Source organism: Xiphias gladius, chromosome 17 (genome assembly GCF_016859285.1).
Source record: "Xiphias gladius isolate SHS-SW01 ecotype Sanya breed wild chromosome 17, ASM1685928v1, whole genome shotgun sequence".
NCBI lineage: Eukaryota > Metazoa > Chordata > Actinopteri > Istiophoriformes > Xiphiidae > Xiphias > Xiphias gladius.
Genome location: NC_053416.1, coordinates 18,310,325 through 18,336,907, shown reverse-complemented (window position 1 = coordinate 18,336,907; position 26,583 = coordinate 18,310,325). Strand labels below are relative to the sequence as shown.

The 26,583-nt window shown below is 39.1% G+C and overlaps 1 protein-coding gene across 2 annotated transcripts; it reads left to right on the top strand.

The window, feature by feature from the left end:
• Positions 1-91: 91 nt before the first annotated feature.
• Positions 92-26,583, top strand: thoc2 (THO complex 2). 2 transcript variants are annotated; one of them, XM_040150914.1, is made up of 39 exons: positions 92-266; positions 2,806-2,861; positions 3,627-3,718; positions 4,290-4,341; positions 4,513-4,583; positions 4,827-4,948; positions 5,092-5,225; positions 5,761-5,921; positions 6,252-6,344; positions 6,676-6,831; positions 7,368-7,540; positions 7,739-7,934; positions 8,027-8,065; positions 8,229-8,359; positions 9,351-9,452; positions 10,471-10,555; positions 11,270-11,363; positions 11,509-11,589; positions 11,721-11,817; positions 12,470-12,587; positions 12,714-12,893; positions 13,057-13,221; positions 13,592-13,867; positions 14,128-14,269; positions 14,611-14,768; positions 15,230-15,358; positions 15,467-15,598; positions 15,719-15,903; positions 16,586-16,761; positions 17,245-17,347; positions 17,555-17,940; positions 18,314-18,372; positions 19,939-19,974; positions 22,156-22,287; positions 22,374-22,440; positions 22,542-22,687; positions 22,944-23,020; positions 24,403-24,449; positions 24,536-26,583. In XM_040150914.1, exons 1-38 carry the CDS (start codon positions 202-204, stop codon positions 24,428-24,430), a joined length of 4,695 nt encoding a protein of 1,564 aa, XP_040006848.1. In that variant the 5' UTR covers positions 92-201; the 3' UTR covers positions 24,431-24,449; positions 24,536-26,583. The 2 variants fall into 2 exon arrangements, with proteins under 2 accessions (XP_040006848.1, XP_040006847.1); XM_040150913.1 differs by having other exon boundaries at positions 24,533-26,583.

The window sequence follows — 26,583 nt, the reverse complement described above, 5'->3', positions numbered from 1 at the left end:
GTACCAAACTGATTCCTTAGGTGCACCAGACCCACCAGTCAGAACATAACGTTCCCTATGAATAAAGCCCTCTGGGTGTCCCACCACGCAGCACTGAGCTAGCAGCAGCAGCAGTAGCAACAGCGGCAGCAGCGGCTAACCACCACATTTGACCCTGTGTGTGCCATGATGAGCTAGACATCCGGGCTGTTTCTATGGAAGATGGCGACACTTATCCTCCCTGGTGAATGGTTCAAAAACTGGGAAAAATCAGGAAAACACGAGTTGTGAGTAGATCTGAATTTTAAGACTGCGTTAGGGGCTTGTGGTGGTTTAACAGTCGCTGAATGATGGCAGATGAAACTTATGTAGCTGGCAATGCAATTTGAGGCCAGCCTGTCAAGTGTCTACTAGGGCTAACATATGCGGTAACGTTAGCAAGCTAAAATAAAACAGCTCAGGTGGCCTACTAACCCTTACTAACGCCGCTATTTACAAAAATAAGAAAATCATGCAGTTGGCATTTGATAGTGAATATAGTTGAATGACTCCGTTTAATGGAGGATGCGTTACATAGATTTAACTGGCTAACGTTAGCTGCATGCTAGCGAGCTGGCTAGCTTACGCTCCCATTATACCCTTCCTTAATTTGTAAACACGATGGCTTTCTAAGCTAAACTAGTTAGCATCCTTGTAGCTCACTCTTGTGCTGCACCGATTTCGTACTAGTTGGCTTCGAAATTGAAGTGAATTTTGTGCCAAAGTTCAAGTAACTAACGCTAACTGCCAACAGACAACTGATGCGCAGTTGGTGAAAAATAAACACTTGTTAGCCAGCATTGTGTTATGTTATTGATAATCAAGTGGAGGGAAACGATGGGTCTTGACATGTCGTTACAGAAAGTTGGCTGTAACGTTAGCTACAGTATCTGCGGTTTCGAGTGCATTGGTAAATGTTATATGGCCTTAGCACGGACGCATGAGAAATTAACACTGACGTAATGATTTTGTTCGATAAAAGTTTTTTTTTTTTTAACAGATAAAACCTCTCGGACAAGAAGACCGTAGTCGTAACGTTAACGTCCGGCTGACGCTATATGTTGTCAGCTAACGGTACCTTAAGCTAGATGTTTGTGAGACCAGTCAGTTAGACAAATATTTCACAGTGGTTATACCTTTATTGCGCTACTAAAGTATGTGCTCGGTGCTAACCGGTGACATATGGACAGTGAGCATCAACTTTAAAACCACAATGTCAAATCCACGAATCTCGGCAGCAGCAGAGAAGCTTGCCCTATCAACATCTGGAAATCAACACTGAGGGCAGAATGGCGCTGCTAGTTCTATCATTCTTCAAAGGCAAAACGTTGCTTGAGTACGATTGTCATTCTCTTTCTTGAGCGCCACCGTCACGCACGCACAGGCGGAGACACAATAGGCTCATCGACAGTGCTAGCTGCTATTAGTGGCTGTAGGCCTTGCGTACTTAGGAAAGGCCTGCAGTGAGATGGATCGACTTAGACTACTCCATTCAGAGTCCTGTACGTAGAGCTTGTCGCCGTAGTTGATAGCACTTCAAATAGTAGCTTCAGATAGTTGCAACTAGCACCATGTAAAATGTTGCTCTCAAGACAAAAAACTCATACATGTATTTAAAGGATGCATTTATAATCTCTTTCTGCTGCGCATCTGACTCTTGTACAGATCTCCCCTGTGCACTGACTGTAAAGCATCTCATGTATTTAACATGATCTCTGTGCAGAGCTGAAATTAAGCTGTAAAGCTCCAGTCAATCCAGAAGCCACATAAAGAGCTAAATAAATGGTGTTCAGTTGAAAAAACGTACTTACCTTCACACAAAACAGCTAAATACATGATTATAGGGTATGTCTGCATAGCGCAGTGGTAAATCCTCCAGTTGTAGGGTCTAGGTTAATGGCCTCATGTCAGCAAACCCTACAGACTTCCCATAACTTCAGGGATGCAGGACATCTCTGTGGTGAGCTCACAAGGAAAGGGGTAATTTCCATGTCCTCATAATCAAAAGTGTCACATTGTTATTACGTAACCACTAGTTTTCAGGTCAAATCATTTTCTTCACAAGCTTTCTAAAATTTTGGTGGATATTTGGATCTGTCTATGTCTGACATCCATCATTTATGCTAGTGAAGCAGTGGGATAAACCACAGTCAGAGAGGCCAGGTAAAGTCGATTTAGTGTTGTATCTTTTTGCTTGAAGTAGTGAAAAGTGTCTGTCAGCATCATGTGAATATCAACCACACTGTTTTTGACCTTAGGGCCCTGACATACCAAGCTGTCAGTTTGGTATCGTATAGCATCTCTGACTGACCATTGCATATACAGTAGTTCTCAAAGTGTGCCCATCATCATGAAGCTAGATGGTCCTTATCACAACCATTAAGCTGATTGAGCATGTTGAATCGGCTGCAGAGGTAGTCCTTTAGTGTGTCGAATTGTAAGTTTTGATGGTCAGTTGAGGCTTTTGGATCTGTCAGTTTGGACACATCCAGATTGGAAATAGTTTCCTGGGAGTTTTGGAATATCCCCCCGTTCCTCATCCACATTTTTCATTTTATCTGGGATATTGTAGATAGGGTTTGGTATTGAATTAGTCTTAAATGTACAAGTAATCCAGATGTTACAAGAATATTGGTGTTCAGTTTATTGTAACCGATGAAGCCACTATGTTGGCATTGTTTTCCCTGGGTGGGAATAAATTTAATAAATTGTTAACAGTTTTAGAGACTATAGATTGTTATGTTGGAGTAGACTACCTGACCAGAATTGTTTCTCTTTACTTCATAGTGTACAACTCTGCAAAGAACTTACAGAGAAAACAGATCATGGAAGTGAGGTTAAAGGTAAGTTGAAAATGACCTCAGTTCTGTTATACACTCATCTTTTGTTTGTCTGTTTATTATATTTAAGCTTCCCTGTTATACACACAAAAACTTATCCATTTTCGCAATTGTAGTAGTTTGAATCCATCAGCTTTGTAAGAAAGGGGAATATTTTGAAATTATGAGCAAAAATTAGATGAAAATAGGCAAACCATATGTCAGACGAGTTGAAATAAATGCTTTGTTGTCACTTTACCGTTGAAATGTTTATAAACTGCAAAAGCAGTGAAATTCAAAATGTTATTTTTATGGGGGAAATGATTTGAAGTTATCAGGAGTCAACTAATAGGAATGAGAAAAATGATCCATTTAAAAGATAAATGCTCTAATTCGTCCACAATATGTTGTTTTTGTTTCTGACAGATGGGAATGATCATAAATGAACACGTATAAACCTTGAAAATTAGTGCAATTCAGAACTTGTGCTAAGACTTGCAAAGAGGAGAGGAGAAAAATTGCAACATCCAGTTGTGCAAAGTTCCCACAGACCTACCCATTTACATTCAAGGCTTTAATTGTTGTTAATAGTGTCTCTATTAAATACTTAATTGAAGTGAGTGAACGCTTCATACGGGCAGTTTTTTCTGCTTTTATTTTTATACCCAATTTAGTTCATTTTCAGATATTAATTTTCACAGTTAATATTAAAGAGTATTTTCGTGTCATTTCTATCAGTTCAGTGTTAGATGAACTGTGTCTTTTGTCTTGTCTTTTTTACCCATGCAGATATACAGGCCGCCTTATACGAGCTCTGCTGGCAAGTTGTACAGGGGAACCTGAAGTTGGATCTTGTCGCCAGCGTCCTTGGGGACATGATGGTACAAGTGCTTTTTTAATTTTTACTTGAGAGTTAAACCTATAGAAGTGTCTTTGCTGTGTATATAAAAATATATAAATAGAAAAAATAGAAAAACCTTTTATTCTGTGTTAGCCCTTTTATTCCCTGCATTCATTCCATAATGGATTTTATTTATTTAAAAAAAATTTTTTAATATATATATATAATGGTTTCAGCATTTCTGTTATTGTCTCGTCCTGGCAGCTTTGGTCCAGTTATGCTCATATTCATGATGTCATGGCTTTGCACTCAGCTTGTTTGTAAACTTAACCTAACTATCCTAACTATTATCCACATTTTAATGTTCACCCAAACTGAATGTGTGTGTTGCATAACAGAAAAGCTATATAGCATCTATTTGTTTTCAGATACTGAAAGACAATGGCTTAGAAATTAATTCATTTTTGTGAGTTTGGTAACCATACAGAGTTTGATTTGATACTAACTCTAGGACACAGTTTTAGGATTTGGCTGACACTGTGCCAGCAAATAATCCTATACTGTTTTTGTCCATCTTAAACATTGTCAGTTTTCTTTTATTTTGCTTTCAGGAACTCCGAGATGACATGCCATCAATTTTAGCAGATGTGTTCAGTATACTAGGTAAATTTGGAGGTTTTTTTATGTTTTTTTTTGTTTTGGTTTTTTTTTTTCTGAAGTATTGCATTTAAAGTAATTGAAATATAGTATGTTGTATTTTCATAGCTTTTAATGGTTAGCAAACTTGACATAGTTTTACTTTTATTATTATTTTTTAAAATTTATTTTCTACAGATTTAGAGACTGGCGCACTGGAAGAAAAAAACAAACGTGATCATTACACACAATTGGTGGGAGCATGTTTGGTAAGAATAATATGTCTTTTATTAACATCAAATTATTGTGTCTAACAGACACCAAACGAAAAAACCAAACGATTCTTGCATGTACTTCAGACTAGAAGCAAATACAATGGCTTGTATTCACTCAATACAAAGGCTCAATTTATACTTTGTTGCCACATTTGCAGCACAGTTGTATAGTCAGAAATCTTCATGTGTGCTCAGGTCTATAATAAACTAGTAAACTAATTTCTTGTTTTATTTCAGTTTTTTGTTCCGGAGGCCATCCTGAAAGAGAGGCTGGATCCAGAAACTCTTGAATCTCTTGGACTTATAAAACAAGCTCATCAGTTCAATCAGAAGATTGTAAAAATCAAGACTAAACTATTGTAAGTAAAGTGCACAGTTTAGTAGAGATGTACACATACATAAATAGAAAAGGTGCATTTTATTCCACTGGAATGTTATGTTTCATAATGCCTATTAAATATTTGTTGTTGTTTGTTTTTTTTTTTTTTTCATTTCTTCTCAGCTACAAGCAACAGAAGTTTAATTTGCTAAGGGAGGAGAATGAGGGCTATGCCAAACTAATCACTGAGCTTGGCCAAGACCTGTCAGGCAACATCACCAGCCACCTTGTCCTGGAGAGCATCAAGTCCCTCATAGGTACCAGACAAGTCTTCAGGGTTACTGCATCAAACATGGTGCTACTAAGTCTTTAGCTACCGTCTTGCAAATCCTACATCTACAGTCCTGTGGCATGCTTTTGGATTTGACAACAATGGATATACAAAGGGTGTTGTATTACCTGGATTTTCACCAAAACTTCTGGCAGAACTCACATCAAATTTGATTTGGCCTTTTGTCTTTGGTCACTTGTTAGATACAGAATTGACTCTGTTATGCTGCTGTTTATATGGGGTTTTGCCTGGTAGTAGCACCAAGGCTTTGGAGTAACCTCTTCCTATTAACTGTGGACAAGTCTTCCATTATCAATTTTTTTCTGCCTTTTTTATTGTTTATTCTGGTCTCAAACTATTACATTTTATTTTAGAGGCTCCTTGTTATTCTGTCTTGAAGTTGTTATCTAAATAAAGTTTAGTAACTCATTGTTTTTTATTTCTTGTTTTTTTGTTTTTGTTTGTTTTTTTTCAATTCTGTTCTTTTGCCTGCTTAGTTCTTCTTTTTCTTCTCCCTGCAGGATGTTTCAACTTAGACCCAAATCGTGTTTTGGACATAATCCTGGAGGTTTACGAGAGTCGATCTGACCAAGATGAGTTCTTCCTGTCTCTCATCAAGTCCTATATGTGTGAGCCACTCACCCTTTGCCACATTCTGGGCTTTAAATTCAAATTCTACCAGGTGAGAATATCAAGTCTGGGTAATGAAAGCTCAAATGTGTCCAGTAGTATGAACTGACCAATTAGCAGGGAAATCCAAAACTGAATATATTCATCTCGTAGCTTGCTTGAAGATTTTAAAATGCTTCCTAGTAGTTTTATAGTGTACTTCCTCTGTTTTTAGTTAATCTGCTGCTTGATATCTTAAATGTCAGAAAAAAGTCTGTCTAAAAAATCCCAAACTATAATCCCAAAATTAGAGTGTGAATCATATTTAATTTTTTACATATATTAGAGCTTCATAATAATGTATTTATTTATTCAATAATTTATTTCTCGTGTCTTTCCTCAGGAGCCCAACGAGGAAACCCCCAAGTCGCTTTACCACATTTCTGCTGCTCTGCTTCACCACAACCTGATAGAGCTGGAAGATCTCTATGTACATGTAAGGAAAAGGAACTGCTGGAATCCAGCTAAGAGTCACATAAGTTAAAAGACGTCATCAATTCAATCTACATATGTAGCCTCTCAGCACATCAGTCAGAATTTGGAAATATAAATTCTGAAAACCTAAAGCTATCGACTGTAATCCAGTATTGTTTTAAGGATAATTTATGTGACAAATATATACACTTAATTATAATACTAGGCCCTTGGGTCGAATGCAAAATTTAGTGTTCTGTCACTTACGTCAAATGACATAGCCTGCCCTGCAGAGTAGTACAATTTGTTCTTAGACTGAAGGCCTTGCTGTTTTGTTGCTTCTGTCATTCCAGTTTATGCCACCAGATGCCACCATCGTAGAGGAACACAAAAGAGATATCTCTGAGGCCAAGCAGATTGCCCGCAAGTTGGTCATGGTTGTGTTGCCCTCAGAGAAGAGTGAAGACAAAGAAAAGGAGAAGGAGAAGGAGGAGGAGAAGAATGAGAAGGTAGTAAAGCATTTGCTGTCATATTGTTTAAACATAGCGTAAATACAAGCCTGTTCTGGAGGAATGCTGTTAGTCTGAATGGACGTTAGAAGGAAATGGCAAAGAAATGTTTGCTTTTTAAAGCCTATTATGAATTAGCTGAAGTCAAATTAAAATGTAGAGTAACTTTGGGAGTTATTTCATTACAGTAAAATTTTTAACACAGAATAATATTAAAATAAGAATTCACACCAAATCAAATGACCTGTGAATAGTTACATTTACATTTTTCTGTCCAAATTGTCTCAGATACTGCATTATTATTTCACATGTAGTATCATGTGGTAAGCCTTCAAAACATGATACAAATAGATAAATAGGAATGGTCTTAAAAATGTATCACATCAAACTTGTTTTCACAGCAGCTGTGCTCAGTTTTTGCGACAGCTCTGTTCTAACTGCCTTATTAAATGTTACCGAACTTTTGCATATTTAATAATTCACAGACACTCAGTTACTGTTTTTTTTTTTTTTTGTTTTTTTTTCTGTGCCCACAGCCGCCTGATAACCAGAAGCTTGGTTTGTTGGAAGCACTGCTTAAAATTGGAGATTGGCACCACGCCCAGAGTATTATGGACCAGATGCCTTCCTTCTATGCTACTTCTCATAAGGCCATTGCACTGGCGCTCTGCCAGCTTGTGCACCTGACTGTGGAGCCTCTTTACAGAAGGTGCCGATATTTCCGTGTTTCACTTACTGCTCGCCATGTGTAGTCAGACCAGAAAGCATGCACAAGTACCTTCTCAAGTACAGTTTGACCTCATCGCGATGCCGACATTTCACGCACACCATTCGAGTAAAAAAATGAAAAATAAGTGGGGCGAAAAAGGAAAGTGCAGGCTCTGACACACTGGTCTGTTCTTCACAGGGCCGGCGTTCCAAAAGGGGCAAGGGGATGTGTAATGCACCCACTGACGAACAAGCGAGCCCCTCGGCCTGCAGAGAGCTTTGAAGACCTACGCAGGGACACATTCAGTATGCTCTGCTACCTGGGCCCTCACCTCTCCCACGACCCTATCCTCTTTGCCAAGATTGTGCGTCTGGGCAAGGCCTTCATGAAGGAGGTACAAAACTGTAACCACTACATCACTACATCTGCAATATAGCCTAAATCTTAAATCATACTCATTTATGTTGTATGTCCTCTGCTTTCCAGTACCAAACTGATGGCAGACCTGATGTGAAAGACAAATTGGTAAGTATAAAAATAATAAATTTCTGATTGAAGGGCTGCGCTGTAGATTTATATTTAAAAGAATAAACATCCTGGTTTTTTGCTTTAATGGATCTTCCAGTTTATCTCTGCAGGACATGTTACTGTAAGGATCTTATTCATGATACTTGTATGTTCATTTCAGGAAACACTACTGAGTTGTTTCCTGAGCATTGCAGACCAGGTGCTTCTCCCTTCTCTCTCCCTGATGGAGTGTAATGCTTGCATGTCTGAGGAACTGTGGGGTCTCTTCAAACTCTTTCCCTACCAGCATAGGTGAGATACACACACTCACACACACGACATATACGGTAATCCGTAATTGAGTTGTCGAATAGTGAACCCCCAGGCATGGTTCCAGGATGGTGTTTACCTGGCATGGAAAGAATTGTAAGGACAGTCAGAATCAGTTCTTCTAACCATGCATGATTGTGTAAAGTGCATTTTTCTGTGTTATTTAACAATACATCTTCTCTGCTCCTGAGCAGTACAAGGATTTTATTTTTAGAGCCTTTGTTTAGATATTTTGGCAAACTGCTGATGAGTAATGACGCTCCACACCTCCAATGGTTTTGTTTTACTTTTGGTTGTCTGTGTCAATTTGTCACAGCTAATAATTTAGCTTCCTTAGTGACTGAAGATAGTAGCATTTTGTTGATAATTTCACTGTATTCTACACTAAACTGTGCTGACACTGTCAAAGAAAGGATTCGATAGAAACTGAAAAAAGACAAGTACCGTAGTTTTTTTTTCTACTCTGCTGTGTCAGTGTATTGTACAGTGGGCTTCTCTTCATGTTGAATTTGTTGTTGCATCTTAAGGGCTCTTTTAATCGTCCTCGACATCGCTTGTTGCAAAAATGACACACAAATAATTACGTAATTATGCTATTTTCAAGAGTAAGTCAACCATTAAGGAGCAGTCCATTTTTATTTAACAGGATGGCTTAAAGTACATGAGACAGAAATTTACCCTGCTGTTATCTGGCAAATAGTCACACATACTGTATAACTACAGTTTAACATGATGCTGGATGAGAGGTGGCTACTTTACTATTCAGGGACTGCTTGCAAGCTTTGCAAGCTGAAATGTTTTTCTTTATGAAAAAACTGTTTCCTAAAAGCTTACTGTGAGAAAGTGTGAGGATTTTTACAGCTGTTAAATTGTACATTTTTGTTGCCCCACTCTGCCAGTCCTTTCAATGTTTTGAGTGCTGCAAAGCTAAACCTTCTGTTTAATTGTGTTTTCTCTATCCATACTTCCTCAGGTACCGGTTATACGGACAATGGAAAAATGAGACTTATTCGAGTCATCCACTGTTGGTTAAAGTCAAAGCGCAGACTGTGGAAAGGGCCAAATACATTATGAAGTAAGTCACTTTGCAAAACTGAGCAGTACAAAAGTGTGCTGCTACTGCTCTTCTAATGCAGAGTCATTCGTCTTTCTCTACCTTTGTTTGACATTTAATGTGTCTCCAATTCAAACACCAAGATAGTATTTGTGTCCTTCCATGCTTCCCATTGTTTATGTGGTTATCTAAAATGTGCTTGATGAATTTGTTAAGTCTGAATGCAGTTCTGGGACATTTGTCCACAATTTCAGTCTTTTGTTTTGGAATCATACTGCTTTGCATCAAACATAACCTTAACCTTAGCATCATCAATGACAAGTCAGTTCAGATAGTGGAGATCTTCATATATTTTGGACCATTTTGGATGAAAAGCTTTGAACACGCTACACTATCATCAGAAGTTCACTACTATGAGGACTTTATTTATTTGTTCATTTTAAATCCGACTGTTGCTCTTTCACAGAGGTACCCACTACATTTGCTGTTTCACCCATCTCACAGTAGTCTTAAGGAACAAATTCCATAAAATGTGTAACACTGTTTGACTGCTAAAATCTCTGAGAATAAAGTTTGTTTTTCTTTTTTCATATGACTTAAAAAGCCAAAGCAAATAACCTTTTTGGAGAAAATTAAGTATTTGTATATTAAGTTGCAAATCTTATAATATTTGAAAATTTAATAAACATCACTCAGTAGAATGGACTAGATTCCCTAGTCAAAAGATGCAGAGATTTGTTAATGTTTTGTTTTTACCAGTTCTGTGTGTGTGTGTGTGTGTGTGTGTGTGTGTGTGTGTGTGTGTGTGTGTGTGTGTGTGTGTGTGTGTGTGTGTGTTGGGCAAGTAATTATTCTAACACTGTTATGCTGTTGAAGACAGAAATTATGTTAAACCAACAACCATAAGAGCATTTTCCAGTTGCTGTGAAGCTTACAGAAGTGACAGTCTTTGCTTACAGCGTTCTTTGCACCGTCTTGTGTTTTTAATCTGCTTTTTTCTGTCTTGTCTTTTTTTTTTTTTTCTCCCCCCCTTCCGCAGGCGGTTGACCAAAGAGAATGTGAAACAGTCTGGAAGGCAGATTGGCAAACTGAGCCATAGCAATCCCACCATCCTCTTTGATTATGTAAGTGTATTTTCCTGTGATTCATTTTATTTTATTCAGTTTCATTTTGAACAAATAAACAAACTACAAACACAAATTAATTGCAGATTTTTCCAGTAGAAAAAAAAAATTCTACATCATGTAGCACTCTTGCTCGCTCCGTATACCAATTACAGAATATTTTTCTGGCCCTTCCTTGCAATTGCATCGGCTCTGGGAATTGCTTGCACCTCATGCTCTGCTTACAAATCATGCATTTATGAATCTAAGTAAAGGCCATTTCGTAAAAACTCACAAAATTGGGACTGTGTTCCTGCTCCAATGACAAAAACAATCACTTGGTACAATTCCGTATATAACACAATACAGGGTTCACAATATTTGCATTTGCAATAATTTTAATACCAATGTTCTTCCTCCTTTGGCATAAAACGTGAACAAACATTTGACACGTTTTCAGCTTGAGCCAGATATTGTGCTATGATATATCCTTACACCCACACACGCACTTAAACATGAGATTTTGCACTACTACATTTGTAATAGTATTCTTAAGTGTCCATGTTACATGTTTCTCACTGTGCTGTGTTTGTATTAGCTCTATATGCAATTACAATATGGAATATGCACAGATGAATAGCATTTAAAGAATCTTTGCACATGCAGTGGTGGAAAGATATGTCATGTAGCTTGGTCAGTATTTTTACAAGTTTCATTTGTCCTGTTGTATATCAGATGCTGTCTCAGATCCAGTGGTACGACAACCTCATCGTTCCAGTGGTGGACTCCTTGAAATACCTCACATCCCTCAACTATGATGTCTTGGCCTGTATCCTACGCTGTTCCTTCTTTATTCAGCCAGTGTGTCGGTGTGTGTGTGTGTGTGTGTGTGTGTGGATGGAGACAGTGGGTTGTAAGTGTAAATATGGCTTCTTTCCTGTTTTCTATGTTGTTCCACTTAACTCTGTTTTCAGATTGCATTATCGAGGCTCTAGCCAATCCTGAGAAGGAGAAGATGAAGCATGATGACACCACTATCTCCTCGTGGCTTCAGAGTACGTGGCTTCACAGTTAGCGAGCTAATTACTGTACAATGGTCACATCAGTCATTTGCATGCAAAAGGAGAGAAATTGTTTGATGTTTAAATCAGTGTCTAACATAAACCTTTTCCTCTTGTCAACCAAGGCCTGGCAAGTCTTTGTGGATCCGTGTTCAGAAAATACCCAATTGAGTTGGCTGGCCTTCTTCAGTATGTCACCAATCAGCTAAAAGCAGGGAAGAGGTATGTAGCTCCAAATGACGCTCCAAACAACATGGGATGACTAGTTTGAAGGATATGCTGAGTTCAAGCTCTACTGGGGTTTAATTCTTTATCACTGGGTTAACCTTGTCTCTGGACTGTTGCTAATCACATTACAACCTAACTATGAGCAATAGGGGGAGATTGACTACAGAGATGGACAGTGACCTGCAAAATTTGTCTAAGTACATTAATATGATAGTCATGTGTTTGGAAAAGTAGTCACACTATTCACGATCCCTTGAATATTACTGATAAAAGTATTTTGAAAAATAATGCTGGATACAACTTTACTGTACCCACAAATAGTACCATTGCTTCCTAGACACTAGAACAGACCAGTTAAACCAGAAGCCTTTCCTTTAAACGCATATAATTTCAGGTGTTTAATAAGACCTGCTTCATCCAACGATTTTTAAAAAAGAAAACCGAAAACTAAATGACAAAAAAAATAATAAAAAAAAACTGAGGACATGTCTTTTCACAATCTACGCTTATTCTTAAATGTGTCTGTGCTGGGAATAATACATGGTTGTTTTAATGCCCGTGCTTGGCCACTGCTTTAGTCTTTATGCATCTTTGTTGAATGCTTGGATATGCATTTTAGTTTTATATGTCTCTCCTGTCCCTGCAGTTTTGACCTGTTGATCCTTAAAGAGGTGGTGCAGAAAATGGCTGGCATTGAGATCACAGATGAGATGACATCAGAGCAGTTAGAGGCCATGACTGGAGGGGAGCAACTCAAAGCTGAGGTATATAGATTCAAGTACAGTTATCATTCCCTATTGCAGTCTTTTGAGCAAAATCTGTATGATTTCTGGATCTGTGCTGTATCTGAGCTCACCTCCGCGTCATTGTGGATGTGACTCTGTCAACAGGGTGGCTACTTTGGCCAGATCAGGAACACTAAGAAGTCATCACAGCGTCTGAAGGACGCGCTGCTGGACCACGAACTGGCCCTGCCATTGTGTCTACTCATGGCCCAGCAACGAAATGGTGTGGTTTTCTTAGAAGGTGGAGAAAAACATCTTAAACTTGTTGGCCACCTCTATGACCAGGTATAAACCTTTTCTAAATATATGAATCTATTAGCTCTCTTTTTTTTTAGCAGTAATGTAAACAACAAATGTGCATGCATACTTCTCACTTTCTTGTAAGATATATCTAAAACAGAATTATTACAGTTTGTTGTTGCTGAGGTACTTCTTTGTCTTCCTGCAGTGTCATGACACATTGGTGCAATTTGGAGGCTTTCTGGCCTCCAACCTCAGCACAGAGGACTACATTAAGCGGGTTCCCTCTATCGACATCCTTTGTAACCAATTCCACACCCCACACGATGCTGCCTTCTTCCTGTCCCGGCCCATGTACGCCCATCAGATTTTGGTGAGTTGGCTGCTCTTCCAGATAATCAAGGCATCATGTCACATTTCTGCTTTCGAGAGAGATCCCCTTCTCTTCCTGAAGCTCATGTCAGTTGACTTGGCTTAACTTTGATTTTTGCCTCTACCTAAAATGGAAATAGTTGCAGCAGTTTTTCTCAAAGGACTGTGTTTCAACTGCCTTAAGGCTGACCCCTATCACTGGGGGGGGCATTTTTAAAAAGACACCATGGCTAAATTTTTTTTATGTGTTGAAGCTGCCTGTACCCAAAGCCACAATTTATTTCAGTTTATTTAAATCAAGACAAAAAACTGGTCTAGAAATTACAACATTTTTTGAATTGGACCCCTAACTGTACCCTTTCTACTCACAGTCTAAGTACGATGAGCTGAAGAAAGCAGAAAAAGGCAACCGGCAGCAGCAGAAGGTACACAAGTATGTTGCAGCCTGTGAACAGGTGATGACACCGGTCCATGAGGCTGTGGTGTCCCTCCATCCTGCCAGGGTCTGGGACGACCTCCGCCCGCAGTTCTACGCCACCTTCTGGTCCCTCACCATGTATGACCTGGCTGTGCCTCATGCTGCCTATGAACGCGAGGTCAACAAGCTCAAGGCCCAGATAAAGGCCATCGAGGAGAACCCCGAGATAGTGAGTAGTTGGTCCACAGCTGTTGCCACATAGCCTTCATTTACATTCCACTCGTAACCACTTTTATATTTTACTTAACTGAAGAATTTATGTTGTGGCAGTAGAATCGCTGTAAATTTAGTTCACAAAAAGCAGCTAATGCAAAGGAGTGCAAGACTCAGTGATTGTACAAGAGATAACGTGTGAGGGTATTGCTATTCTATCAGTATTGTGTGTATGTATATATGGTGTTAATGTTGCTGTGCTTCTTTCCAATGTAGCCCTTGAATAAGAAAAAGAAGGAGAAAGAACGCTGTACTGCCCTGCAGGAAAAACTGCAAGAGGAGGAGAAGAAGCAGCTGGAGCACGTCCAAAGGGTCCTACACCGCCTCAAACTGGAAAAAGACAACTGGTTGTTGGCCAGTAAGTATCCTAATGTTAGCGCCAGTGACACTATAGATGAATATTAGTCTGCATGTGTACAGTTTTCCACAATGCTGTGACCTCTTTGTTGAAAGAAAAAAAAACAGCGCATCCATTTAAGTATGATTGATCTTTAAAAACAGTAACTAATCAAATCAAATCAATTTCACAAGTAGATGCTTCATGTTTATGGCGGCATTCAGTTTTTACACCTTTTAGACACCAGTTTAAAAACAAGAAGACTGTTAATGTGGTTAAGGGGGACATCCAGAGAGGTAAATCTAATGTTCATTGCCCTATCTGTCACCCTTACTAATACAACTTTAAATGCTTACTGACAGAATCCACAAAGAATGAGACCATTACAAAGTTCCTGCAGCTCTGTCTGTTCCCGCGCTGCATCTTCTCCTCCATCGATGCTGTGTACTGTGCCCGCTTTGTCGAGCTGGTCCACCAGCAGAAGACACCCAACTTCTGCACCCTCCTGTGCTATGACAGGGTAAGACACTTATATACATACACATTCAGACTCTTATACACTTATGATGACTTAAGATATATTGACAGCAGTCTTCCTAAAGCTACAAAGCGTTTTGGAAGAAAAGGAATGAACATTAATAATATGATTAATGAAGGGGGATAAAATAGGCCCTAATCTTGCCCAATCAGCAGGACAGAAGTAGTAGAAATATTGAAATAACACTAAAGAATAAATGTAAGTGTCAGAAATGCACTGAGTGGTTCAAAGACCACTTAAGTGCGCCATCAATTTAAAGCTTGAACAGAATGCTTAATAACTGCTGGTCTATTAAGACCACTTTCTCTGACCACAACTCGGACAGAGAGATCACAATTAAGTGCAGCTCAAAGATATTGGTAAAAAAAATCTTGTGGACTTTGTAGCCTTTTCCTTTGATCTGTGGTGTTTAAGCAAACACACTACATTGTGTCGCTCTGCAGGTGTTCTCTGCTATCATTTACACTGTGGCCAGTTGTACGGAGAATGAGTCTCACCGCTACGGACGCTTCCTCTGCTGCATGCTGGAGACGGTGACCCGCTGGCACAGCGACCGTGCAATCTATGAGAAGGTATCCAGTTGTACCTGTTCTCTACACATGCAACATTGATTTATTCGTAGTATTTTCTGACGTAAGATGAGCTGGGAATTAATGTCTCTTTTTATTGTGCGGTCATAGGAGTGCGTCAATTACCCTGGCTTCCTGACCATCTTCCGAGCCACAGGCTTTGATGGAGGGAACAAAGCAGATCAGCTAGATTATGAGAACTTCAGGCATGTGGTGCACAAATGGCACTACATGCTGACTAAAGTGAGCTGCCCTTCTTTATCATTGTTGTTCTTGAAAATTCTGTCTAGGTAATGGCAGTCGAAGCTCTGTGGAAGGTATGTTTTTATCTATACTCATGTCCTCTGTCTCTGCTACATCCAGGCTTCAGTTCACTGCCTGGAGACGGGAGATTACACCCACATCCGGAATATTCTCATCGTGCTTACTAAGATCCTGCCCTGCTACCCCAAGGTCCTGAACCTGGGCCAAGCGCTGGAGTGCCGTGTCCACAAGATCTGCCTTGAGGAGAAGGACAAGAGGCCAGACCTCTATGCCTTAGCAATGGGGTAACACAGAGTTGTGTGCTGTTCAGCTCTCTGTGGAGCATACAGATAACATATTTTGTGGAGTGTAATAACAGTGTAATAACGTCGAAACATGGGAGAGGAAAAAGCAATAGTGCGCGCTCTAAGTTGTTCTAATTCTACTTGTTTGACTTTAAAGATGTATTTTAATGTGTTCAGACACAGAGGAGTGGTGACTTTAACCCACATATTTGAGTTTTGTTATTAAAAGGGATGGCTACACAGGTTGTTGAAGATTTTAACAAATTTCAAGCTGGTCAGTGGTTTATTTTCAGCTCTAGTGTGAACATGGAAGACGTTTTTCTACAGTGTGTGTAATTCAGCCTTTGAGTGTGACTCAAGTGAAAGTTAAAAGGATAATGAGTCTTTAAAGTGACATTACAATTCCAGTTGCTCTTGTTTTACCTGGATTTCTGAAAACCTTCAGGGACAAATTCCTTTCTTAGGGAAGTCTGTACATACACACGGGTGCTCATACCTGGTGATCAGTATCCACTTGTGTTTATTTATAGCTGAGCATACCAGGGTTGTATTTGTAGGGAAATGCCATGGTGAAAAAGCTCAAGTACTTAAGTTGTCTTCTCTGAAAGTTGTACTGTGTAACACTCAAGTTCTTTTTAGGTTTTTGTTTCTGCCTTGTGCAAACCCTTTATGCGTCTTACAGTTATTCAGGTCGGTTGAAAAGCCAGAAGGTGCACATGGTCCCTGAGAATGAGTTTCACCACAAGGAGCAGCCTGCGCGCAGTGCCACCCCTGCCAGTCAACAGAATGGCCCCGGCAGCACAGGCAAGCCTGCCACCAGCACAAGCAAGACAGACGAGGGGACATCAGAGGATGGCGGTGAGTGATAAGAAACACGGCAAGACTGTTTCAAATGTAGTGCTTCTTCCTTTCTTCAATTTTAGTTAGTTCACAAGTAAGCATCCAACTACATTAAGCTGCCGCTGTATTGTACCCGAGTTAGCTTAGATCTGGTTTACATTTGCAATATCAACCCTACTGCAAAATGATTCAGTTTCAGACTTGTTGTGTGTCATTGCAACTGATATTTATATTATTTTCCCCTTGAAAGCATTTGGCCAGAGAATGACCACAACAAAAAATGTAAATAATTTGTTTAATACCATAAAACTTTAACACTGGGATCCTTGCGTACAACGTATACAGCATATGCAGAATATGCAGAAATTGTTGTTTTTTGGGTTTGTTTGTTTTTTTTTTTTTTTTTTCCTTCAATCTGTCAGGTGCTGCAAACCCAAACATGCATGTCAGTAGTATTACTAAATCCTGTACTCATACAGTTCTTGATTTGCTTATATGCAGATCGGGGAAAGGATAAATCTCAGGGGACCACAAAGCCAGTGAACAAAGCCAACAGTGCAGCGGCCAAAGTGACCACCAGCAACGGGAACGGTGCTCTAAACAGGTATGTACATCAAGAGCTGCTATGACACTGATTTATCTTAAACAAAGCTTTAAAAAAAAACAATAAAATTTACCATGGGAAGTGGTATTATGTCCAACTTTTAAGTCTTGTAATACCATAGCTAAAATGGAATATAATACTGTATTAAGATTAGCAGAATCTTGTATGAAGAAGAATTTTGAAAAAGAAAAATTGATCCCTCTGCAGCACCAAAGCCGTAAAAGAACGGGACGACAAAGAGAAGAGCGGGAAAGAGAAAAAAGAGAAAAAGGAAAAGACGCCAGGCAGCACTCCTGAGACAAAGGCGGAGAACCGTCGGGAGAAGCAGAGAGACGAGAGAGCAGGGAAGGAGGAGCGGGCGGCACGTGAGGGTAAGGAGAAGACCCCCAAGGCAGACAGGGAGAAAGTGAAGGCTGAGGAGAAGAGCAGCAAAGATGACAAGGCCAAAGCTGGCAATGGGGAGCCCATGGAGCCGTCCAGGGAGCGCGACGCCATCAAGGAGTCCAAGAGCAAGGAGAAAGGAGACAGGAGTGCTGTAGCCGGGTCCCTCAAGTCACCAGTTCCCAGATCAGAATCGGCCGAATCTGAGAGGGGTAAGGAGCCTTTCTGGTTGACTTTTATACAGCTGTGTTCTCCACACAGCACAATAAATGTATGGAAACATTTTAACTTCTCTCTCAGTCCACATACAATGTCTTCACCCCTGTATTCACCCCCCTTAGACTTTGTCATTTTTTACAATATTGAATCACATGGATCTAATTGCCTGATGCAGTTATTTCAACACATTTAATTTAATACATTATAACCAGTAAAAATGCTCTCAGAAAGTTGCACTTTTTTGCACAGGAATTTTCTCACTCCTTGCAACATGTCTGTCAGTCATGGATGGATGGCTGGATGGAAGGAAACTGGTCGCGTGTGCTACTCATATTGACATAGAATTCACTCTTCTTGTTTTTACAGATCACAAAAGACGAAAGCTCGACAGTCACTCTTCTCCGTCCCACTCCTCGTCTGTTAAGGTTAGTATGGCTTGAGGAAGGCTGTGCCCGTTTCTTCTCTATCTGCCGGAGCGTTCCCTGCCGTTGCCCATTCCAGCAGCCCTGAAGATCACCAAGGAGAGTTGTCGTACATGCAGGCATGGCATCTGGAAATCCCAACCAAATCCATAGGATTTGGAAAGCATTCCATGGACATCAGCATAATATTTTGCAGAATTGGGAGAAAACCCCTCAAAGACTTAGCCAAGAGAATATTGTGTATATTGAGTATTTTCATATTGAAATATTTATCTATTTTCCTATTAATGAAAGCAGTCAGTGTGCCTTGGGAAGAAAGAATTTTTAAGCATTTCTATATTCCTTGTGGAATTTTTTTTTTTGAGAATAATAATCACCTGAAGTAAAATGGCATGCCAAATCTCAAGAGCTTTCGCCTTTTCAATGGCAAGTTGTTGTTTTTTTGTTTTTGTTTTTTTTTTAATTTGTTTTTTTTTTATTTTTTTTTTTAAACATCAAGAGCATTGTTTTACCACTTGATATGGTGCCCAAGATTTTTTTTTTCCCCATTTTTGCGAGCTGAGAAGATTGCCTGGTTAAAGTGGTGTTTTTGTGTTCCTGACAACGTGCCCGGATCCAGCGCAGAGTCGGATGGTGTCCAGCAAAGCATCTGCCGTAGAAGCTCCTCTCTGCTGCGGCTGAATCATCGGTCCCTCTTCTATCTCCGTTTGTTAAAACGGCCTGCATGCAGCCTTCACGTCACACGATGCGTGTCCAGTCAGTCCTGCCGGCCCCTACAACACTATCCCCACAACTACCAACCATCAGCATCAGTTGTACTACCTCCTGGCAAGCATTCACTGGAAAATCAGAGCCACCAGCAACTGAGATCAACGGAGAAAATGAATGTCACAGTTTTGAATCAGCCAAAAATGCAGAGGAAAATAAGCCTGCCCCTACAAAGAGAGAGAGAGAGAGAGAGGGAAAGAGTGGGCGAAGCCTGAATCATCTGGAGCATTGCCCAAACCACTGGAAGCTTGTGATAGGTCTTTATTTTACCCTTCCGCCAGAGAAATAGGCTCCATGTGTCTTATCCATTCCTGAACTGTAAGTGACAGCAACAGTTACCTAATGTAGGGATGCAGTCAAGCACATAAGAACTGAGTGATTTGTCTTACACACACAGGCAGACACATATCCATTATATTATACAGCACTTGCACTTTAGATGTATTGAATACCAGCTGCGCTGTAGAACCTTTATATTATGCTGCCTGAAATTGCAGACATGTTTGTAGTAATAAGATTAGCAGTTATTTCATAAATGCTCAGGGTATTTCTATTTTAACTATTGACATTCCAGATGTTGAGCCTATGAACTCTCCTCTATGTAATAACCTTGTCAAGCCTTAGTCCTTGAAGGTCAGAGGTCAAGGGAGAAGTATGCTGTTGGTCCGGTCAGCCCTGACTCCCCACTCCAACCCCCCCCCCACCCCCACCCCTTCTTCCAACTCTCTACTGCTGTCTGACAACCTCCTCCCAACCCCCACCCCCTCCCAGCTCATCTGTCATCTCCATTCATCCCTACAGGACAATAGCAACGAACCCAAGGAGTCCACATCCAAGGTTTGAACTGACTCTGTTACTTGTACCTTGTCTCAGATTGTCTGTTTTCTTTGTTTGGGTGCCAAAAATATGTACAGCTGCTGACAAGAGATAAGACTCTCTTTTTTTTCTCCATCTCTTTTTTGTATTTCACACTTTGTAATAAGGAAAGTAATAGTGGATTGATTCATTTGTCGCCATTATTAAACTTGATGGTAATCCTTAAAGCTGCATTAACTGATATTTTTGGCCACTTGGAGGCAGCAGAATAAGCTGAAAATATACCTGACATAGTACCACATTTTCAAAGTTGTTATGGAGAGCACTTGCCTGTTCACACGTCCAGCAGACACGGAGCAACACTTGCATTCACTTGCAGTCATGTTTCTTACCACCTGACAAATATTGGGCTACTATTGAGGGTCTGTTCAGCTTTCCACCAGTTTTCTAGTTAATATCTCATCAGCTGTAAGATGCTCCACGGTGTTCATCAGCTGGTCCTTACCTTTGTCTGCTGTTTGGTGCTGTTCAGGTAGTGTAGAGTCTAGAGTCTGGAGTTTCCAGCTACATCCTGTAGCTGGAAACTAGGTTAATGAGAGTGGACTTGGATGTAATAACAACAATTAGTTAAAAGAGGCTAAAGGCTGCATAAAACTGAGGAGGACTGCATTCGGGTGATGATTCTCTGTGGGGTCCTCACTACAAGTGACCTCTTTCACGTAACACAGTAATGGGATTTGATCTTTTGTTAATATAAAGAATATCAAGTAGTGCAGCTTTAAGGTTTTCAATTTAAGTGGCCCATTTTTTTTTAAATAGCTGCAATCACCCAAAAACACTTGTCAGCCCCATTCCCTTATTCCATAAAAGAATAATAATAATAATAGTCACTTTATGATATGAATTAATCGTAGACAACAACAATCATTACAGCTAATTTGGACCCAGATTGAATTTGAACAATACAGAAAGGGGTAGCATAAACACCAAAACGTTGTGGGTCTCTTCAGGTTTTGTTTGTCACTACATTTTATCACAGTGAATGTAATTAGCTTTTATGACACTGAAGAACAGAAAAAGTCAAATAAATCTCAACTAACTAACCCGATTTCAATAACGTTCTTCCCCCTTCAAGATAATATTCAGTAGAGGCATCAATTCATCATCTCTGCACATCTGTACGGTGCACTTCTTTCTGTTTTTCAGTGTCATTGTTACTGTCTCTGTAATTCTGTATTATAAGAAAATAAAACGTGAACTCCTAGTGGGTTTTATACTTTTGGGGTGAAACTTTTTATAGCGCGACAGAAATGTCTAATGTGTAAACATTTTTGCAAAAAGAAGTATGTATATCCTGTGATGTAACACTTTATTTTAAGTCCCCCAATTTTAACATTTATAAGCAGTATACAAATATTTAATAAATGTTTTATATAACACACTAACCATAACAAACTAAAGTCTTGCCCACTGTATTGACATATAGTACAACAGATTAAGGACAAGTCTCTTAAAGCATATTTCCAGTTATTTTCAACTTCAGCCATAAGTTGTAGTCTCTGCTGTTACACTAAGTGATTCATCATTTTTCACTGTTTAGTCCTGCTTTCACAGGGAGCTTACATCAATCCTCTAGTCCCAATAGGACCAATGGAATTTGGTCAAAACAAGTTGTGATAATTGTTAAAATGGTATTTGTTTGGAGACATGGAACTGCAGTGAGTGTTCATACCTTTAAAAGATTTTTAGAATTGGACACAGCTTTAATCGGTTGAGTGAGGTTTTTATTAAAGAGCAGTGCTTCTTGTGGCTTAAATATCTATCGAACTCTGCAGTGATCTGATCAATCAACTGACCAGTGTCATCTTGATCAATACCTGTTACAAAACTCCGAGACTGATCATCAGTGGTAGTTTAGCAATGACATTACCCAACTTCTTTCTCTAAGTATTTTAAATCTCAGTAATATAGATATATAAATATAATAATCAGTCAGTATTTGGGAATGTTTTAGATGAATGTGGGGTACCAAAAATATTTTCAGTTGATTGCCGTCTGCACCCTTATTTTGGTACTAATGTGGGTTATTTATTTGTAACAGAATAATTTAGAAGCTGGGTCTTTAACACTGAATATAAAGGCACTCCTGACAACATTAAAATATTTTTGTCTTGTTCTGTTCATATATAAATGTCTTTGCAGCACCACGTCAACTACAATTCAGTAGCCCGGTCCAAGAGCAGAGAGAGGGAGACGGAGAAGAAAGACTCAGAGAACACACAAGGCCGATCCAAAGAGAAAAAGGAAGAAAAGGATCGGAAAGACAGGAAACGAGTCAGTATTTTCAAAACCACTGCACTTTGTGAAATCAACATGTTAGCGTCGTTAACATACTGAATGTCACGGTGTTTCTCTTTTAGGACCATGTTGTCAATGACCGTGAGACAAGCCAAGAATCCAAACGTAGAAAGGATGAGAATGGAACCAGTAAGTTTGTTCTTGGCAAAATCTGAAGTAGCCATTAACCCAGCAAGTACTGTTTTAAAAAAAAAAAAAAAAAAGGAAGTAACAAAATCTTTTCTTCCCAGATTCCTCCAAAAACAGCAAGAGCACAAGTCCTTCCTGTGACTCCCCACTTTCAGCTGAAAAAGAGAAGAGCAAAAGATCCAAATCTTCCAGCAAAGAGAAGGCGGAGTCTGTGAAACCTGAGCGTACGTCCTCCGGAGGCAAAAAGGTCAACTCAGTCTGTTAGCCTCTACCAGTGTGACACACTCCCCTGGTCTGTTTGTAGAGTACATGACCTTTAATTCATGAACTTTTAGTCCTCTCGTCCCTCAACTAAAGAATTCTGACTTTTTCAGTTTAAGTACATGTTTTCATTTATTCACTAATAGATTTAGACATTAATTAATGTTAATTACTCATGTAGTCTTACTTACTACCATACGTATGTTTCAATTCATACTTCTTGTTATGTTCATGTGCTACAGGAGTCCAGACACGATAAAGAGAAATCTGAGAAGAAAGAAAAGAGGGACAGCAGCGGCGGAAAGGAAGAGAAAAAGCAATATCCTTAAACGTAGAAAGACACCTAAATCATAATTTGGTTGCTTTGTATTGTTTAGTGTGAATATTTGAATATTGGGAGGTATTGGGAGGTGTTTTCACTTGGCGGCTGCTTCCTGCTACAGTGAATCACAAGCAAATCAGCCAGGCTGACCTCCTTTGTCCAAGGCCACAGTTTTGGTCTTTGCTGATTGGGTTAGCTAGTTTTGGAATTATGTAAACTCTGGTGTACTAGTGTTTCAACATGTGTTCGGGGCAGCTGCTCACAGCACTACATTTGTTTTTCCGTTATGAGACAATAACCCCATTTTCATCTGTTGTTTGTCACTAAACATGCTCAGATGCAATAACTGTAACAGTGAGAAGCCCGCACTTGCCTATAAACATAATTGGTACGCTAATCCTCCACCTCTAACCATTTGACTGGTCTAATTTTTAGTTAAACTCATTAGCTCATTTCTGTCTTCAATAACCACTGTCCCCCTCTGATACAATGTGCCAAACTAAACTGATCATGTGCTCTTTAGCTTGGATCTCATAACTTTAATTTGATATTTCAAAGAGTCACTGTGTTCCAGTAATATTGTTACTTGCTCACTTCAAAGCAGGCAGCTAATTACACACTGGCACTCTCTGAAACTATTAATAATGTTTTTGTCGTTTCCTGTAATGGAAAAAAGACTTGTCAGTTGAAGCTTCCTTTTCTACATCATGTTATGCTGGACTGAATCACGACCGTTTAAGACCAGAGTAATAGTGCTCTCAAACATGCACTGGAACCCTGAACATATCTAGACATTACCTGGAGGAGCTGTATGTGAGGACACAAATGTTCAAATCCGTTGGACCGGACATTAAGCGGACTCTACCCTGCCAGCTCCCTAGTACAAAGTCCGTGTAATGTCCAGTAGAGCCGATATATGAATAAAGCAGGTCATTGTCTGGAGGATTGAAATCAAACGAGAGAGCATGCCTGTTGGTGAGGTTTCTATCATGTGACTGGCACAAAACATCTGAGGGTGAAGGAGGGTCATTGCAGCAAACTTATAGCGTCACGTCCTGCCTCCTGCATGCTCTACCCAGGTGCCACCTCTGGCTTAAACCACAGAGTATTTCCAGTAGGGAAGAACGTGTCTGATACAATCTCCTGTTCAGTGCTACAAGTGTGAAAGGGGCAACTCCAGACACTGTCTGGACCTGATTCCCTGGAAATGTCTGGAGTTCATAGGAGATAACCGCTTTAAACAATGAAAAAGAAGTAGACTGGATAGTTAAAAAGCTTGTCTCTGTTCTATGCCATAACACGTTTTTGGAAATCAATAATTTATTACTTGTCACCATTTTAGTCTTTGATTGTTTTACCGTTTCCCTTAACAATCACACTCATAAATCCTCCGACAAGCACAGATAATGTGCACTAGTCAGTGAAGGTAAGATGCATTCCGATTCTCTGTAAACAGCTCTTGATACAACAACTTGTGGTCAGTGTTTGATGTGTTTTCCCTCTCCACAGCAGAACTGGAGAAGCTGTGCTTTTATCTGCAAGTCATCTGCAACTCCACTTGTACTATGTTGTTAACTCATACTCTCATTTCTGCTTGTTGTTTTTCTGTAAAACCCCCCCCCAAGTGTTGTTAGCTGTAGTTATTTCAACTTACAGATCACCTCATTATTTCAGTATACAGTAAATTAGCTGCAATGTTTGTTTCTTTTTTTATTATTCAGTATGAGCACAATGTGCTGCTCTATTCACAATGTTACTATTCTAATTAGAAAAGCGGTTACTGTATGAAATGATCTCTTGGTAGCATCTGGTCATGGATTCAATAATCTGATGCTTGAAAATTTGTAATTTTTTTGTATGTTGTCAGGCTTTGCTTTTTCCCCATTTTATCGGAGTTAACATGCTTTCCGTACTCACTTACCTCATATCCTTTTGAGATACTTAAATACTTTTATTTATTTATCTCCACCTTTTAATCCGAGTAAGGCACAAGTGAGGAAAATTATTCAAAGGACCAGTTTGTATATTGTGTACAATATGAAGAGGGTAACATGAAATTCACATCATGTTATTTCTTTTTTTTTTTTCTTCATTTTTTTCTTTTTTTTTTGATGTCCCTTACAGTCCTTTTGTGATTTTTGTGTTAATCAGGTTTTTACATAATTTATAAAAAAAAAAAATGCCAGTTCAACCTTCAAATGTAGAATTGTAAAGAAAAAAATCAGACAAAACAACACTCTGTACTCCAAATGCAACCGTTTCAAATGACCTTTGGAGATTTTATCTGCTGTACTCAATGAGTGTAAGCTTTTTTTTAAAAAAAACAAAAAACAATAAATAATAGTTTTCCTAGCGTGTCACTTTGATATTGTCTCTTACCTGTTTTTCTTTCCTTCTTCACAAAAAGGAAGCTATTTATCTACAGGATAGTCACTCAGCAGCCGTAGAAACTAGTGATTTTTACTGTTTGTACCTCAGATATAGTTGGATGGTAGAAACATGCTGAAATCTGAATTTAGATGATGAGGCCCATTACATAGCCCGATTACAGGCCCAGCTTGACACTTGACTGGGACTTTTTACGATGTATGGAGTTGAGTTAAAAGACATCATTTATTTTTACCCTCTTGTCATTAATGGACATCAAATTTTAAATCAATCTCTGTGTTTACTTGTCAAAATGGGATCTGCTCTTTTTTTGCACAGTTCATTTTCTTTATATCCCTAGATGTCACATGCACTACAATGATACAGGGGCAACACTGTATTTTATGTTCCCATTGTATTGTAAAAATTCCTAGAAAGGAATTGATATGTAACTGTAAAGTCACAGGAATGTTTCTGGGAAAAACTATGTAAATGATGATTATTGTAAGGAAAATGGGTGAAGTATTAAATCGGTACATTTGCGGTTAATTGCATTACCTAAAGATTTTTAGTCAATGCACTGCATTGCACTTCATTGCTGAACATTTAAATGTAAAACTTTTATATAGACAAGCATACAATTCACCAAATATGGAGAATGAAGTTTCCTACACTAAATCAAATTTTATGTTTAATGTTTTTTTTCCCCTGTTCTTTGGAAACTACTTTGCTTATAAAATCAACTATTTTTAACTACTTTTTTTTTTAACTCAAGTTAAAAAAAAAAAATTGGATGTCTTATTTTTTGACGTAGTTTCACAGTTTTGATTTACCATCAGTAATTTTATTTTTATCATGTCTTAACTTTTCACCGTTTTTAATTTCCTGGGCAAAATAGGCCTCCATACTAACATAACTCCAGATGATTTCATTGGATGTCAAGAGGAAGGTCCTGTTTGTTGATTCACCAGCATGTCTGTGGAAGTTCATAATGAACTCCAACTTGTGTCGTGACGTAAACCTGCAGCAAGGCAAACAAATTCTTCTAATTAATAAATGACACTAGATTCTTGTGTTTTTAATGGGTAAAAATGACCCTTCAACACAACAGCCTTGGTTGTCTTGTCCAACATTTACAGTGACAGTTTATGTATGTAATTGATTTTTACATGTAAAAACGATGTAAGTCCAAA